At 44.7% G+C, this 15,880-nt stretch overlaps 1 protein-coding gene across 5 annotated transcripts in view; it reads right to left on the reverse strand.

The window, feature by feature from the left end:
* Positions 1-728: 728 nt before the first annotated feature.
* LOC119827553 (torsin-1A-interacting protein 2-like) overlaps positions 729-15,880 on the reverse strand; it is a 36,181-nt gene continuing 21,029 nt past the window's right edge. For 4 of the 5 annotated variants that reach the window (XM_038349326.1, XM_038349324.1, XM_038349325.1 and 1 more), the window contains 5 exons: positions 11,736-11,912; positions 10,635-11,153; positions 8,085-8,603; positions 5,874-5,975; positions 729-4,881 (listed from right to left, as the gene is read on the reverse strand). In XM_038349326.1, coding sequence (XP_038205254.1) covers positions 4,124-4,881; positions 5,874-5,975; positions 8,085-8,603; positions 10,635-11,153; positions 11,736-11,769 — 1,932 coding nt within the window. In that variant the 5' untranslated portion in view covers positions 11,770-11,912 and the 3' untranslated portion in view covers positions 729-4,123. The remainder of the gene's footprint in view (positions 4,882-5,873; positions 5,976-8,084; positions 8,604-10,634; positions 11,154-11,735; positions 11,913-15,880) is intronic. The other variant, XM_038349327.1, reaches the window with a different exon arrangement.

Genomic DNA, 15,880 nt, shown 5'->3' on the forward strand with positions numbered 1-15,880 from the left:
TTTTACCAGATGTGCTACCACTCCAGCCCCAAGGCTGGCGTGCATGCGTGCATGTGTGTGAAATGTCTTCCTCAACTGCACCCCACCTTTTTTGAGAGGGTCTTTCATTCAATCTAGAATTTACAGCTTCAGCTGGGCTAGTTGGTCAGTGAGCCCCAGAAGTTCCTACCTTCCTAAGAACTGGATCTTCAGTCACGTGCTGCCATGCAGTTGCTCTGTTTTAGATTTATTTGCATGTGGATGTATCTAAGTGCATGCCTGGTGTCCAATCCCTGGGTGTCAAGATTCCATTACTTGCAAGAAGCCCAACTTGTCCTGTGTGTGCTGGGATCCAAACTCCAGCCATTACGCTTGTGCAGCAAGCGCTTTACTAAACCGTCTTCCTGGCTCCTAAGTTTAACACAAACCATCTCCCTACTCCCAGCATACAAGATGTTCAACTCACACACAAATTTAATACATCCCAGTCGGCACACCCCACTTTTGGAACAATTCCCAAGGCTGTGGTTCCTATTTCACTCTTCCCCTAGTCAAGAGAGAGCCACATACAGTGGGAGCAGATGGCTACACAATCACCACCAAGTGTTCAGGTACACTGCACCTCTTCACTGCCAGCCACCAACGCCACTTGATGCTTCCAGGGGACTCCTGACCCTTCCCACCATTAACGGCCACAACGCCCATTTCTGTAACTCTTGTATTTTGGAAATTTTAGCCAAAAAGAAGTCAACTGGGAAAAATTAAGGAGATTTATTTGTGTATCAACTAGAAATTGATTTGAATAAGGCACATCATTAATACAGAAACATAGATAAAAAGCAGTCATGGAGGCACGAGCAAGTCTGACATCAATACTGTCAAAGCCATTAAATTGGTAAATGCATAAAGGCAAAATTGGCAGTTAGGAAACCTCGGCAGACAGAGAATGTAAGAGTGCGGGTGAAATCATCTTGCTGCGGTCTCCTCACATTCGCAGGCACATCCGTCCGTCACAACGCTCAAGAACAAACCAAAGGCTGTGAGGCAAAGCTCTGTCATCAGCCAGCTGTTGGGCCACAGGCCGAGCCTCATACCCTAAGCCTGAGGGCTTCCAGGTGAAATTTACTAAAATCATTTCAGTGGTAACAGCTCTCTAGAACTTCTTTGTTAATCTCTGAAAGCTTTTTTTTCCCTGAATGGGAAAAATCCAAGTCCAAACAGTTTCTAATTCTCGCCCTGCTTGCTTCTTGGTACTCAAGAAAGGATTCCCATTAAAAAAGCAAGCAAACAAACAATGTGTGTGTGTAAATATGTGTGTGTGGTGGCATTAAACTGTGACGTTCAAACATGACGCTTGCTGTCATGTAGCCGCAAATAATTTTTCTAAGTCAAGCAAATTATCACAAATAAGAAAAATGTGAAGAACAATGCACTAGAAGGCAGTACATCAGATAATAGTTTTTCCCCCCCCCCTTTTTTTTTTGTTTTTTTGAGACAGGGTTTCTCTGTAGCTTTGGAGTCTGTCCTGGAACTAGCTCTTGTAGACCAGGCTGGCCTCGAACTCACAAAGATCCACCTGCCTCTGCCTCCCGAGTGCTGGGATTAAAGGCATGTGCCACCACTGCCCAGCTCAGGTTAGATTTTAATTATATGTACATTTTAAAATATATTTTTGTTTAAAAAGGAATTACATGAAGCTGGTGTAGTGGCACACTTCTATAATGCTATCATGGAGAAGTTAGAAGTCTAAGGCCTGAGAATCACTAGTTTGGGCTATGTAGTTTGGACTCTGTATCAGAAACAGAAAATCCTTTGTTTTGACCCCAGACAAATATATTATTCTTTTCAAAATAATTTTTAAGAGGTCTGGGAATGTAGCTTAGTGGTAGAGCACCTTTCTTGAACATCAAGGCCCTGGATTCAATCCCCAGTACTGAAAAAAATTAAATAAAAAAAGGGTTTTGAAATAGTGGATAGAAAACTGATGAGTCTCAGTTGATTGCACTAATGTGTAGAATGAAAAGTATTTTAATAAAGTCGACAGTAAAAAATTAAATTTTAGAAATGCATTATATCCTAAATTTATGTTGAGAGCAAATCATGTAAAACTATATTCAACCAAATAAAGAAACTTGTTCCATCCATGATCTGAGCCACGGACACAGACTGTGCACAAACACTTTAGCCAGGTTCCTCTGCAGCCTGAGGTAGTGCTGGTCAAAGGCCAACACAAAGTTCTGAAGGCACCCTTGGTTTTCTGTGAAGTGATACTTGGATAAGGGCTGAGTTAAAGCTAGGGATGGCAGCATACACCTATAACCCCAGCACTCAGGGAACTGAGGCAGGAGAAATTACTCTAACTTCAAAGTCCCCCTTGGCCACAGAGTGAGGACCAGGCCAGCCAGGGCTATACAACAAGCCACTAGCATTCAAAACAAATAAAAAGATGTCTAGAAATACAGAAAAAAAACAAATAATGTCACACAGATTTTTCTCCAGTCCCTGTTTTACACTGGGTCGACACTCAAATTCCATTCACTATGCTTAAACTTTGTGTTTAGGGTCTTTTCTCAAATCTATTGCAAGAGTCCTTCAGAATGGCAAATGCACCGTTTCTTCCTGTGTTCCTCCACCCTAGTGCAGCAAAGGCTCCGTCCAAAGCCAGTCTGTGATCTTTCTGTGGCAAACACTTTCAGCTCACTCCCTACCCCAGGTCTTTGTGATCCTTTTAACTATTAATAGACATCTTAGTGTTCCCTAAACTCCCTCCACACTCAATAACTTAACTTCTTAATTATATACATGATCTCATAGCAGCAGACGAGGCAAAACCTAGTGCAAAATTCCAGGGCTGTTCCCATCCATGTAGTGGAACAGACCTTTGTGGATGGGGTTATTTTACTAGAGTTTTACTTTAGCGTTTGTGTGCAGATCTGCAGCTATTGGCCCCAGGCTAACAATCACAGGACCACAGGATGTGCTGTTGGCCGCTATCTCTCTTTCTCTTCCCTATGTAGAACATCCTCTTGCATTTCTCCAATTTCTTCCCTAATGGCATTTCTAACTAGCTGTCAAGAAACGAATGTAATGTCCCACCAGAGCACAGAAAATCCCATTTGGTAAAGTTATGCCAGTAGCTGACACTGACGTCTCATCTGAAAAGGCACTCAATGCTCATCACAGACAGATGCGACATTCCAGCCAGCAGCAGCAGAAGCAATGAACAGAATGAACCAGCCAGAGGCCATGTCTCTACAGCCTACAGTATAGCAGGCCTTCTGTAGGTCTCTACAATCAACCTCACTTCATCTCCCTACTCCTAAGCTCTACCACTTTCATCTCTTCCTACCCAAGTTTGTATCTTTAGAATATGCTTCTCACTTCATCAATGATTTCAAACTTCTTTCTCAGTGAAACTTAGTTCCACTGAAATCTTAACAGAGAACCCCAAATACAGCAGCCAAGAGCAGAGATGTTCTCATGTAAAGCAAGGGGCTGCTGGTGGGCACAGAGAAACGATACAGCCAGTTGGGATTTCCTCACCTCCAGGGACTCCTACCAATTCCTACATTGATTCCAATGTTCAGGAACACTTTCTTTTAACAAAGCTGTCTTTCCCCCAGCTCATTAATGGAATAAAAGCAGACATGCACCAAGTTTTTAGGTAGGATTTGGAGGGTAATTTTAGCTTCCTGTTTTCATCTATTCAAAGTGCAAATCTGTGTAAGGTACAACCTCACAACTAAAATATTAAAGTGAATCTTAAAAATACGTAATAAGTGGCAGAAGAGTTCCCTGAAATCACTGGGATTACTAGTCCGAGGCCCTTTGGAGTCCTCCCAGGGCAGCGGTCATACTGCAGTTCCTCTGAAAATCAGATCTTCCTATGCAGTGATTCTGCCCATGAAGATTTAAACAATCCCTCAGTGTTATGATTCATGTTGTATTTTAGGCTTGATTTGCTTAAAAAGGCAAAGAAAACCAACCATCAGGCCAATTGTTGGCTTTATCAAAGTTTAGACTAGAAAGTTTTCATAAAAGTAAAAAGAAAAAAAAAAAAAGAAAGCTCCTTTTCTCAGCTGTTTCCTCCCACGTGCTCACTAACCACCTCCCCCAGGAGACCAGAGCTAGGCTGGGCCTGGCTTCACAAAAGGCAGCCTTGCTCTTCTATGTTCTTGACGGGCTGGACGGGCAGCACCAGGTGGGAAATGCGACTCCACAGCCCACTCAGTTTGTCTGAGTCCATGTGGCTGAAGGAGCTGGGAGCTTCAGAGTTGGTGAACTTAGCCCAGAGTAAATCCCTCACTTTCTCTTCTGTTTCTCGGGGGCCTACGCTTGCTGCTAATGTCTCCTCCTCCAGCAGGACGGTCAGGACGAGGGCCACGTCTTTAAAGGCTGCGTTCTCATGGTCGCAGTACTTGTAGAAGATCAGGGTGGAGCCTGCAGGAAGGGACTCGAAGCGGTGGACGACAGCAGCCTTATGGCCATTCTCAAATCCATCACTAAGCTCCAAGTCAACCCACAGCTTGACAGTGTCACTGTCCTGCAGGGCTCTTTCGGCTCCGTCTATGGAGACAGCAGACACTTTCTGGGAAGAGGTGTAGGCGTTGGCAACATGGTGGCTCAGACACTTGAGGGTCTCCCGTCCCTCTCGAGCAGCTGTAAAGATGATGGTGGCAGGCTCAGTGGGGTTTGAAGCATTGAGGTGCTTCTGGAGAAACTTCCGTCCTCGCTGCCACAGAAAGGAACTCTGACCTGGGAATTTATCCTTCAGCTGGCTAAACTGAGCCAGGAAAGCCTCCAAAGCTGGGTTCTGGGGCACTTGCTGGGCCGGGGAGAAATAGTAGCTGTTACCGGAATGTAGCACAAGAGCCACAATCAGGAAGCAGAGAAACACAGGACCTGATCGATGAGAAGGTAACAGAAGACGAGAACGTGAGTCAGAAACAATGCTCGTGGGAACAGAAATGAGACACGGGTTCTATCAAATCTTCTGGCAATGTTAAGTTCCCTTTGCCTGACTCTCCTACATTTTCACACTTAATGTCTAAAAAGCTGAGGCAGGAGGGTCGTCATGAATCTGAAGCTAGTATGGTCTACACAGAAAGAAACAAAACATGAAGTCTGATGGAAATACCTTCTTTAATCTCTTGAAGATACACCATCCATGTCAAAGTTGTTCATATACTTTGTTGCCGTCAAGGATGCCTTTGAAAGGCAGTCCTGAGAACTTTCTCCCACTTTCTAAAGTGCACACTGGCCAGAGCAGAGCATTCTGCAGCCCAAAATGACCCAGACAGGGTGGCACACCACATCTCGGACTGTGACGCCTGCCCTACACATGGAGTCTCGGTCTCAAAAGGGAGAGCAAACAGCTTGAGTGTGCAATCTGAGGCAGCAGCAATCTCTGACTGGAGACGCAGCTCCAGAGGCTGAGGCTGGAATACCACCATGTGTCTGAAGAGTCCTGGGCTGCGTGAGCCCCAGTCAGGACTACCTGGCAAAGCCCTGCCTCAACAAAGCAAACAAAGCAAAAGGCAGCTTCAGTTTCTTGTCTTCTATATAGTGTTTTCAGCCACTAGCGAGGTAGCTCAGTCGTTCAGTGTTTGGCGAGCATGCACAAGGCCCTAATTCAGTCCCCCATTAGGGGTTGGGGAGAAGCAGCAGGTTTTCTAACTGTGAGAATTTCTATTTGTTAAACAAAATATCAAATAGTAGCCCTGGAGGGAAAACTTTACAACTTTATTGCTCTATTTTATTGAATTTACCAAATATATATATATATATATATATATATATATATATAAAAAATTAAAGCTAAAATGAAATGAAATAGCTTCCTAGGCATTTTCTCTGAGGATCTGTGAATGTAGCAGAATTAGGTTTGTTCTCACCATAGCTCCAGAGACTCCTGCTGTCTGCCTCCCTCAGTCTTTCCTGTGCAGCCTCTTCCTTTTCCCTCACTGACTGCGTCTCTTCTTCAGGACTTCCATCCCCTAGGGTGAGAAGGAACATTGTCTGTACTGTAGACAGCACACCATAAAAGTGGGTAGTGTCTTTTACCTCTAACCCAATTACATGACGGGATTCCGATACTTTGCAAATTTTCCTTTTATGAAGCCAAAATTGTCAATTAGTTCTCCCCCCCCCCACACAACACACACGCTACATTCAAACCACAGTTTTATTTTCCTACCCACAGTGAACCTCTACAATGGTGAAATTGTAATTGTAGATAATGGTTTTTGCATTCATCATTTGTTCGTTCATTCATTCATTCATTTTCTCACTCAAAAACTATTCTTAAAGTTGTACCTATGTGTTAGATGCCAGAGAAATACAAAGAAAGACATGAGCTAAGTGCTTTGGTCCAGATATTCTGATGGGAATGCATGAGACATACTAGGTATCGGGGATCTGCACTAGAACCGCCAAGTCCTTGATGAACACTACTAGAATGTGGGCATTTCAGACTAGCCTCTTCGGTGAGCAGGCTGTGCATGCTGCAATCCTGGATCTCAGAAGGCTGAGGCAGGAGGATCACTAGGAGTCTGAGGTCAGCTTGGGCTATAGAATGGAAAACTATCTCAAAACAAGAGCAACAACAAAGACCAACCAAGCATCAACATGTGTGTATTTGTGTTGATTTATACACATTTGCCTACTGATTTACTCAATATTTTGTTTTACAAAGGACAAGAAAATTGAAAAATTTCAATTGAAAATAATAAATTAAATAGTCATAAGAAATAAAAGTAAGATTTTTTCTTAAATTGTGTTTCTTTTTTGTTATATTGCATTAATATAAACAGCAAATAAAATATTTTAAAATGTAGTTGGTGGGGCTGGAGAAATGGCTCAGTGATTAAGAGCACTTGCTGCTCTTCCAGAGGTCCAAGGTTCAATATCTGCATGGTGGCTCACACCATCTCTAATTCCAGTTTCAGGGGAACTGACATCCGCTCCTGACAACCTTGAGTACCTGTCATGCACATGATACACAGACATACTTGCAGGCAAAATATCTATAAAAAGGCAATTTGTGGGTTATCAAGATACCTCAGTGGAGCTGGGCAGTAGTGGTACATGCCTTTAATCCCAGCACTTGGGAGGCGAAGGCAAGCAGATTTCTGTGAGTTCAAGGCAAGCCTGGTCTACAAGAGCTAGTTCTACAACAGACTCCAAAATACAAATAAACCAAGGCTCAAAGAAAGAATAAAAAAGGGAAAGAGAGAGAGAGATGGCTCAGTGGGTAACAGTGACATGCCTGATAACCGAAGTTCAAATTCCAGAAAAGCTGAATAGATTTATGCAAGTTGTCCTCTGACATCCATGAAGTACATTGTGGCACCTGCACACATACACATACACACACAGACATTGATACACACACACACACACACACACACACACACACACACACACACACACACACACACACGTAATAAGGAGCCGCAGGCAGGCCTGCTTTTCATCCTGCCCGGCTCCCACATGGCTAGCTTTACAACCAAAATAACAACACACAAATAGTATTCATTTAAACACTGCCTGGCCCATTAGTTTCAGCCTCTTATTGGCTAATTCTCATATCTTGCTTTAACCCATATTTAGTAATCTGTGTAGCACCACGAGATGGTGGCTTACCGGGAAAGATTCAGCATGTCTGACCTGGTGGCTGGCTTCATGGCGACTGTCCCAGAGAGGAGAGTCATGGCAACTGCCCGAGGCATCTGCCTCACTCCCAGCATCCTGTTCTGTCTACTCCACCCACCTATGTTCTGACCTATCAGGCCAAGCAGTTTCTTTATTAATTAACCAATGAAATCATCAGATAGATAGAAGACACACCTACATCACACATAGACGCACATACACACACAGGCACTGATACACACACTCACACATAGACACACATACACACACAGGCACTGATACACACACTCACACATAGACGCACACACAAGAAGCTAAAGAAAATGGAAACATACAGGCAGCAAGTAAACACAGTGACTGAGCAGGCGTAGGAGGCTGGAAGCCTCACTCCAGGCCCTCCACCATCCCAGGCAAACACAGGCAGGGGGACAGCAGCTCAGAAGGGCTCTCACCTGGCGCGGGCAGTCGCCTCCTCAGCTGGTCCTGGCTCCCTGGGCCTGCGCTGGGATAAGCAGAACTCTGGCCATCGGTGGAGTCTGCAGCAAGTGGCTCCTGAGCAGCTTCCCATGTGTCTCCTGCTCCCTCGGGGGCAGCTGCAGAATTGCTCCCCAGCTGGGCATCTCTTCTTCCCCCGTCACTGCTTTGAGAGCAGTGAGGATCCAGATGCAGGGCCTCTCCACCCAGGTGTTCCGAGGCGGGGCGATGGCCCTGCTCTGTGTCCTGAGAGCTCGGGCTGCTCTCGTGTTCTGCTTTATCCATCAGACGCTTGTCTGACGTCGCCTCCTCTGAACTCTCTGATCTGTCACCTGTGTCTGCATGCTCTTGACCTTTGGCCCCTACCTCATGAGGGTCGTTCTTGAGATCAGAGGCAGGAGGTGGGGTCTGGGTTTCTTCAGGGTTACTCGGTGTGACTGTGGTGCCCTGTGCTTGAGAGTGGACAGAGGGTTCATTTTCCAAATCCTTTTGAGAGTCTAGTGAGATAAAAATGTTTTATTTTACTCTAACAACGTCTGCAATTACACACACACACACACACACACACACACACACACACACACGCATTTTTTCCTTTCATGATTTATAAGGCATTTTTCCTAACATTAACTCTCTGAGCTCCTACCAAGGGTAAAACAAGTTGTCCACGTTAATAAAGCTAATAGTGAATACTGATATAAAGCAATTATAAATGCTAAAGTAATATTTTATAATAATAATAGTAATAATAATAAAAGCTATACTAAGTATATCCTGTTAAGCCAAGGTGGTGGCACACACCCTACTGTAATCCTAGCCCTTGGGAGGCTGAGCAAGAGGGTCACGAGTTCAAAGCCAGCCTGCGTCGCAGAGACGGACTGTCTCAACAACAAGGTGTACTTTCTCCTGCGTCCCCTCACTTTCCCCTTCCCTCCTATCATTTTACTGAAGCAAGTTCTAGACATCTCAGGATTTTAGATAAAACACTAGGATATACATCTCTAGGGAGACAAGGATTCTTAGAAAAAATAATTATAACACTTTTACTGTATTTAAAAAGGAATAATTTCTTAATATCGCCAAGTACAGATCATTCGCATTTCCCCAGCTGTCTCATGAACTTCATTTTGTTTCCTCTGCAGCGGTAAGATTGGTTCCAGGGCCTTTTGTGTGCTAGGCAAATGTCTACCACTTAGCTACATCCCCTGCCATGGCAGGCAACAAGATCAGAATTGTGTTGCAATAGTCCAGGATGGATGTTAAGTCCTTGGGGCTCATGATACTGTCCTGCTTTATACATCTAAAAGCGTCCTCAATGAAAAAGTTAAGGTAGGGGCCAGCAAGAGGGCTCAGCAGACAAGGGAAATTGTTGCCAGGCTGACAACTCAGGCTTGAACCCCGAGACCTGTGGTGGGAGGAGGGAGCCAGCGCCTCCAAACTTCCTCTGACCTTCACAAGCCCTCACGCACGTTGTGGGATAATCTTATCGTACACTGTGAAGATGCGTCACTCTGCTTGGTTTAATAAAGAGCTGAACAGTCAATAACTAGGCAAGATTTCCAAGCAGAGAGGGCACTGGGAAGAAGAAAGGTGGAGACGCAGGTGTGGACGAAGCTGGGGAGCAGGATGGATAGTATGTAGATGAGGCAAACGAGCCTCGTGGCAGCACACAGATCAATAGAAATGGGTTAAGTCATAAGAGCTAGCTAAAAACAAGCTGAAGCTATAGGCTGGTCGGGCTGTCATAATTAAGAATAAGTCCCAGCTGGGCGGTGGCAGCGCACGCCTTTAATTGCAGCACTCAGGAGGCAGAGGCAGGTGAATCTTTGTGAGTTCGAGACCAGCCTGGTCTACAAGAGCTAGTTCAAGGACAGGCTCTAAAGCTGCAGAGAAACCCTATCTCGAAAAACAAAACAAAAAAACAAGAAAAAAAAAAAAGAATAAGCCTCTGTGTCATGATTTGGAAACTGGCTGGTGGGCAGAGAAAGACTGGCTACACACACACATACAAAAATATAAAATGTAAAACCAAACAAGAAAACCCTGATGTTCTTTTTCTCTTCTGAAAATCTCTTTCACTCTTGCCCATTTCTACAGCACATATTCTATACCTCCATGTCTCCTAGTGTCTCCACCCTCCTTCTTCCCAGTGTCCTCTGTGCCTGGAAATCTTCCTAGTTACTGGCCGCTCAGCACTTTATTAAACCAAGCAGAGTGACGCATCTTCACAATGTATGATAAGATTATCCCACAATGCAGGTGAGGGCATGTGAAGGTCAGAGGACAGTTTGCAGGAGCTGGTTTGTACACACACACACACACACACACACACACACACACTCACACAGACACTGATACACACACTCACACATAGACGCACACACAAGAAGCTAAAGAAAATGGAAACATACAGGCAGCAAGTAAACACAGTGACTGAGCAGGCGTAGGAGGCTGGAAGCCTCACTCCAGGCCCTCCACCATCCCAGGCAAACACAGGCAGGGGGACAGCAGCTCAGAAGGGCTCTCACCTGGCGCGGGCAGTCGCCTCCTCAGCTGGTCCTGGCTCCCTGGGCCTGCGCTGGGATAAGCAGAACTCTGGCCATCGGTGGAGTCTGCAGCAAGTGGCTCCTGAGCAGCTTCCCATGTGTCTCCTGCTCCCTCGGGGGCAGCTGCAGAATTGCTCCCCAGCTGGGCATCTCTTCTTCCCCCGTCACTGCTTTGAGAGCAGTGAGGATCCAGATGCAGGGCCTCTCCACCCAGGTGTTCCGAGGCGGGGCGATGGCCCTGCTCTGTGTCCTGAGAGCTCGGGCTGCTCTCGTGTTCTGCTTTATCCATCAGACGCTTGTCTGACGTCGCCTCCTCTGAACTCTCTGATCTGTCACCTGTGTCTGCATGCTCTTGACCTTTGGCTCCTACCTCATGAGGGTCGTTCTTGAGATCAGAGGCAGGAGGTGGGGTCTGGGTTTCTTCAGGGTTACTCGGTGTGACTGTGGTGCCCTGTGCTTGAGAGTGGACAGAGGGTTCATTTTCCAAATCCTTTTGAGAGTCTAGTGAGATAAAAATGTTTTATTTTACTCTAACAACGTCTGCAATTACACACACACACAGACAGACAACTCAGGTTTCAGCCCGGAGACCTATATGGTGGGGGAAGCAGCTCCTGCAAACTGTCCTCTGGCCTTCACATGCCTCATGCACATATAAAAATGAAAAAAGCTGATGACCTCTTTTTCTAAAAAGCTATTTCACACTTACGTATTCTGTACCAAACAGACACACACAAAGAAGCAGGATGAAGACTTTATTTTATGATAGAACCCTACAAATCACAGGTTTTTTTAATAAATACAATTCTAAAAATGAGTCTACCATCTTTTTAAAAGATGCATAGTATTTTGTTTAAAAAACATCCCCTATTACTGGAATCTACATTTATCTTTCTTATTGTATAGTTTGATTTGATATTACGTAAAAATCAGTAAATATGAAAAAGGTAAGAATAATAACAAACTAACCCACTGAATTATAACTTTCTACTTCAGAACTTGAGGTCTTGGTCATCGGAGACATTCTCAGCACAGCCCCCGTTTCCTACTGCTTATACTTTGTGCTATGAGGACTAGTCTCACCTTCCACAGGGTCCCTGCAGCCACTGTCGGCCATGTTTGTGTCCTGATTCTCCAGAGTTTGGGACCTCTTTTTAGTGTCTGGGTTTTGTTGTAGAGATATCTTGTTTTCTTCTTGTCCCAAGTTCCAACAGACTCATGCTTCCCAAGGAAGCAAGAACCAAGGAATATATACAGTGACTAAAATAAAATGAAAAACAAATGAATAGTTAAATGACTTCATCCATTCGAATGCAAAACAGCAATTTCCACTCTGAATACAGTCTCTTTGGTCTTGTGTTGCTTTCTGGCTTTCAGAAGCATCATATCCCAACCCCAGACTGCAAAGAGGAAAACTCTACAGACTAGGAATCTCTTACAGATGCCACCACCTTCTAAAACGCTCTCATATATTTCCAAGAGTGTAGAAGGGGACCAAGGGACCAGAATCTTAAAGAGAATACTTTGAATTAAAGCACAAAATCCTTCTACAAACAGCTGTAGAGCCAGAGGCAGTTCCTGAATTTCTCGTGCTGGCGGTCTCTGGCCTGTGTTTTTCTCTCGCATCATTGAGATCAGAAGTGCTCGCTTAGGGTAAGTGCTCAGGTGCTGCCTGCAAGCTACAAACTGCCTGCAGCCGCAGCAAGCGCACATCTGCCATCTTATAGAGACGCAGAACCGTTCATCCCATGTCCTTGTGGTGTTCGGAGAAGACAAGTACAAACCTTACTCAAAAGGAACAAAGTCAGGAGCCAGTTTTAGGCCATGTAAGACAAGTCATTGTAAAGTTCAGTTTTACTGTTGAATATAATTTGTTCGGTAAGTTACTTAACCTTCATTAGAGCCTAGTAAAGGGTCACATTTTCTGACAGCCTATGAGATGCATAGCAAAGCTGGCTTTCCTGGCATGTTTTCTACAATACTCTCAGCTAATAACATTCCAACTCAACCACACTACTGTAGTCTCCAGTGTGTAATAAAACTCTATATAGTGCTTCAAAAGCATATCTAAAATTTTATGACGGGTGAGACAGTTCGGCAGACCAAAACATTCGCCTCCAAAACTTGCTAACCAATATCTAGGGATAGGCACAAGACCCAAGGTTTAATCCCCAACATTAAAAATAAAATACAAAACAGAACAGACAACCTCAGATTGAACGCCAGTCTATGTAGTAAGGGGAAAACCTCCTTCCATGGGTTACCCTCCAACTGCAACCTCCATGTACACAGAGCAGTGACTTAACGTGGCACAAACACATACATGGGAAATATTCCTTAAGAAAATGAACGTGTGTGGTATACAAACTGGAGAGAATGGACACCTAGGAACAGGTCCCTCTCTCTGCTGCTCTGAATGTTTAGGAGTGTCCCAAATTTAAAGATGCCTTCTCTGCTTTCTTTCTCCAAGCTCTTAGACACTTCAGCGTGTGCGTGTGTGTGTGTGTGTGTGTGTGTGTGTGTGTGTGTGTGTGTGTGTGTGTGTGTGTGAGAGAGAGAGAGAGAGAGAGAGAGAGAGAGAGAGAGAGAGCGAGAGCGCACAGGGTCTCATACATGCTGAGCAAGTATTTCTACCACTGAGCTACATCCCTAGCCCTCAGCATATCTCCCTCCTTGGTTGTTGTTTGAGAGAGCATGTCTCTACAGAGCCCTAACAGACCTAGAACTTGCTATATAGCCCAAGCTAGTCCTAACCTTGCAGCAATCGAGTACTGGGATCAGAGGCATCTGCTACCGCACCCAGTCTATAACAGAGGAGAGTTTTCTAGTATATTATTAATAAATGAAAAAACAAAAAGAATATTTGTTCAGGATGTAGGTGTAGCTCAGTGGTAGACTTGTATAGCATGTGCAAGGCCCTGGATTTAATTATCAACACCACATTAAAAAATTATAGCAAAAATGTCAAATGATCCCATTTACAGGAAATTCTACATTAGGCAAATGAAAGAAAAACCAGCTAGTGGTTCTGGAGGAAGACAGATGGACTAGAAAACAGCCTGAGGGAAGCAGGAGTGACCATGTTCTGTTTGTCATCAAACTTAAAGCCTGCGTACTTAACTGTGTGCCTTTTATTCTTAACATTATGACAAATGGGATGTCCTAAAATGTTTCATCTAGATACAGTGTAGTACAAAGCAATGGCAAAGGAACCACCACGGTGTACTCCCCAAACACTCAACATACACTTCTCCGCTCGCCAGCACACGTCAGTCAACCCGGCAGCTGCTCTCAAACCCTTTGGAAGCCTTCACCTCTGTACAGGGTTGAAGCAGCATTCCCTCAGAACCAGGAGACAAACATGTTTTTTACCTCAACCCACAGTCACGTGGTCTGGTATCTGAGCCATCTGGAGGCCGCTGTTTCAGAACCAGGCAAATCTTTTTTTTTTTTTTTTGGTTTTTTCGAGACAGGGTTTCTCTGCAGCTTTAGAGCCTGTCCTGGAGCTAGCTCTTGTAGACCAGGCTGGTCTCGAACTCACAGAGATCCGCCTGCCTCTGCAGGCAAATCTTTTGAGCAGTGACTAATCCATATTAGGAAGAGACTTCATTTGGAACCTTACAAGGAAAGTACAGAAGCTGAGTAGTGTGGTGAGCCTATAATCCCAGCACTTGGGAGGCAGGGCTAGGAGGACCATGAGTTTGAGATCACCTATGCGATGTGGCAAGTTCCAGACCAGCCTGAGCTATGCGACAGACCTTGTCAAAGAAACAAAAGTGAGGCCATGCCTCACAGTGATGGAAAATGTATTGCTGAAGACTTCTGTAACCAGAAAAACTGATCCTTCGCTGTTTTTAAAAAGGTATTTGATGGTTATTTTTCCCACAAAGCATAGGAATGTGTCTCAAATGACACATTTACTTTTAGTGAATCTCTTCCAAGTTCAACTGTGAAATGTTGGTTTTCAGTGTCCCATACGAACTCATTTTTCTACTGAAGTGAAACTTAGCTTAATTCTCCTTGTATCATGTCCACTTTAACCCTAAACCTGTAGCCTGATGCAACAGCAAACCTTGACCACTTTGCTTAGTCTTCTCTAGGGCTCGGAACTGGCCAAAGTTCTAGGATTTATTTTCCACTCATGGAGACTACACTAAAGGGTAGCTTACATTTTTCTGGCCAATGTGGCAAACTGTCAATGTCTTTTAAATCAGGGTGCAAATATTTGTTATGTCCTACAGTCTTCTCTGTGTTTAAGATAATATGTAACTTTAAAAAACTGAATAATGGGCCAGGCAGCGTTGGTACACACCTTTAATCCTAGCACTCAGCAGGCAGCCAAAGGTGGACCTCTGAGTTTGAGACCAGCCTGGTCTACAGAGCAAGTTCCAAGACAGTCAGGCTACACAGAGAAGCCCTGTCTTGAAAAACCAAAACAAATAAGCAACCAAAAAAAGCAACCAACCAACCAAAAAACAAATAATGGGTCAGGGAGGTGCTGTACCAGGCAAGAACATCTGCAATACAGACATGCGGACCTGAGTTCAAATCTCCAAGGTTTGGTGGATCTGGGAAGAATGCTGGTCAGCCTGACAGAGGAAAACAACTGGTGCTCTCTGCTAGCCTCTCCACATCTGCATGCACGGGTGCCAACACACAGACTCACAGGCTGCACACACTCCCTCACATACCACAAGAAAAAAGGATAACAAAATGTATTTGTCTCTATACAAGAAGTACCCGTCAGGGCACTTAATGATAACCAGGAGCGCACAGGGAGCTTCAACCACAGCCTCCCACCCATTTTAGAACAGGCTGGAAAGACAGGGCAAGAAAAGCTGCGAGTGGAGAAAACTCAGGGTTGGCAGGGCAGCAGGACCTAGCTCAACCTTCTCATCCTGCAAGTCTCAGGCGTGGCCAACAAGACCCAGGGAAAACAAGGAAAGATAGAGATCTGAAGACAGAGGGAAGGCCTAGGTATCCCGGAAGCAAAGAGGAGGAGGCGGGGCTAAAGTTCAGAGTAAATAGAGCAAAGGACCAGCAGTCTCTCCTGAGCAGGGGTTTAGACACCAAGGACATCGTGACAAACGCAGAGCAGCAGGGTCCGGCATGTTTAAACATTCCTCTTTTAGTAAACGATCCCATTTTAGGCTATCAGAACAAAAAGAACAGGTATCTTGGACATAAATGATTTGCCATCCAAGAACACAGCATGCCTAACTGTGACC

The sequence above is a fragment of the Arvicola amphibius genome, chromosome 12 (assembly GCF_903992535.2).
Source record: "Arvicola amphibius chromosome 12, mArvAmp1.2, whole genome shotgun sequence".
Lineage (NCBI taxonomy): Eukaryota > Metazoa > Chordata > Mammalia > Rodentia > Cricetidae > Arvicola > Arvicola amphibius.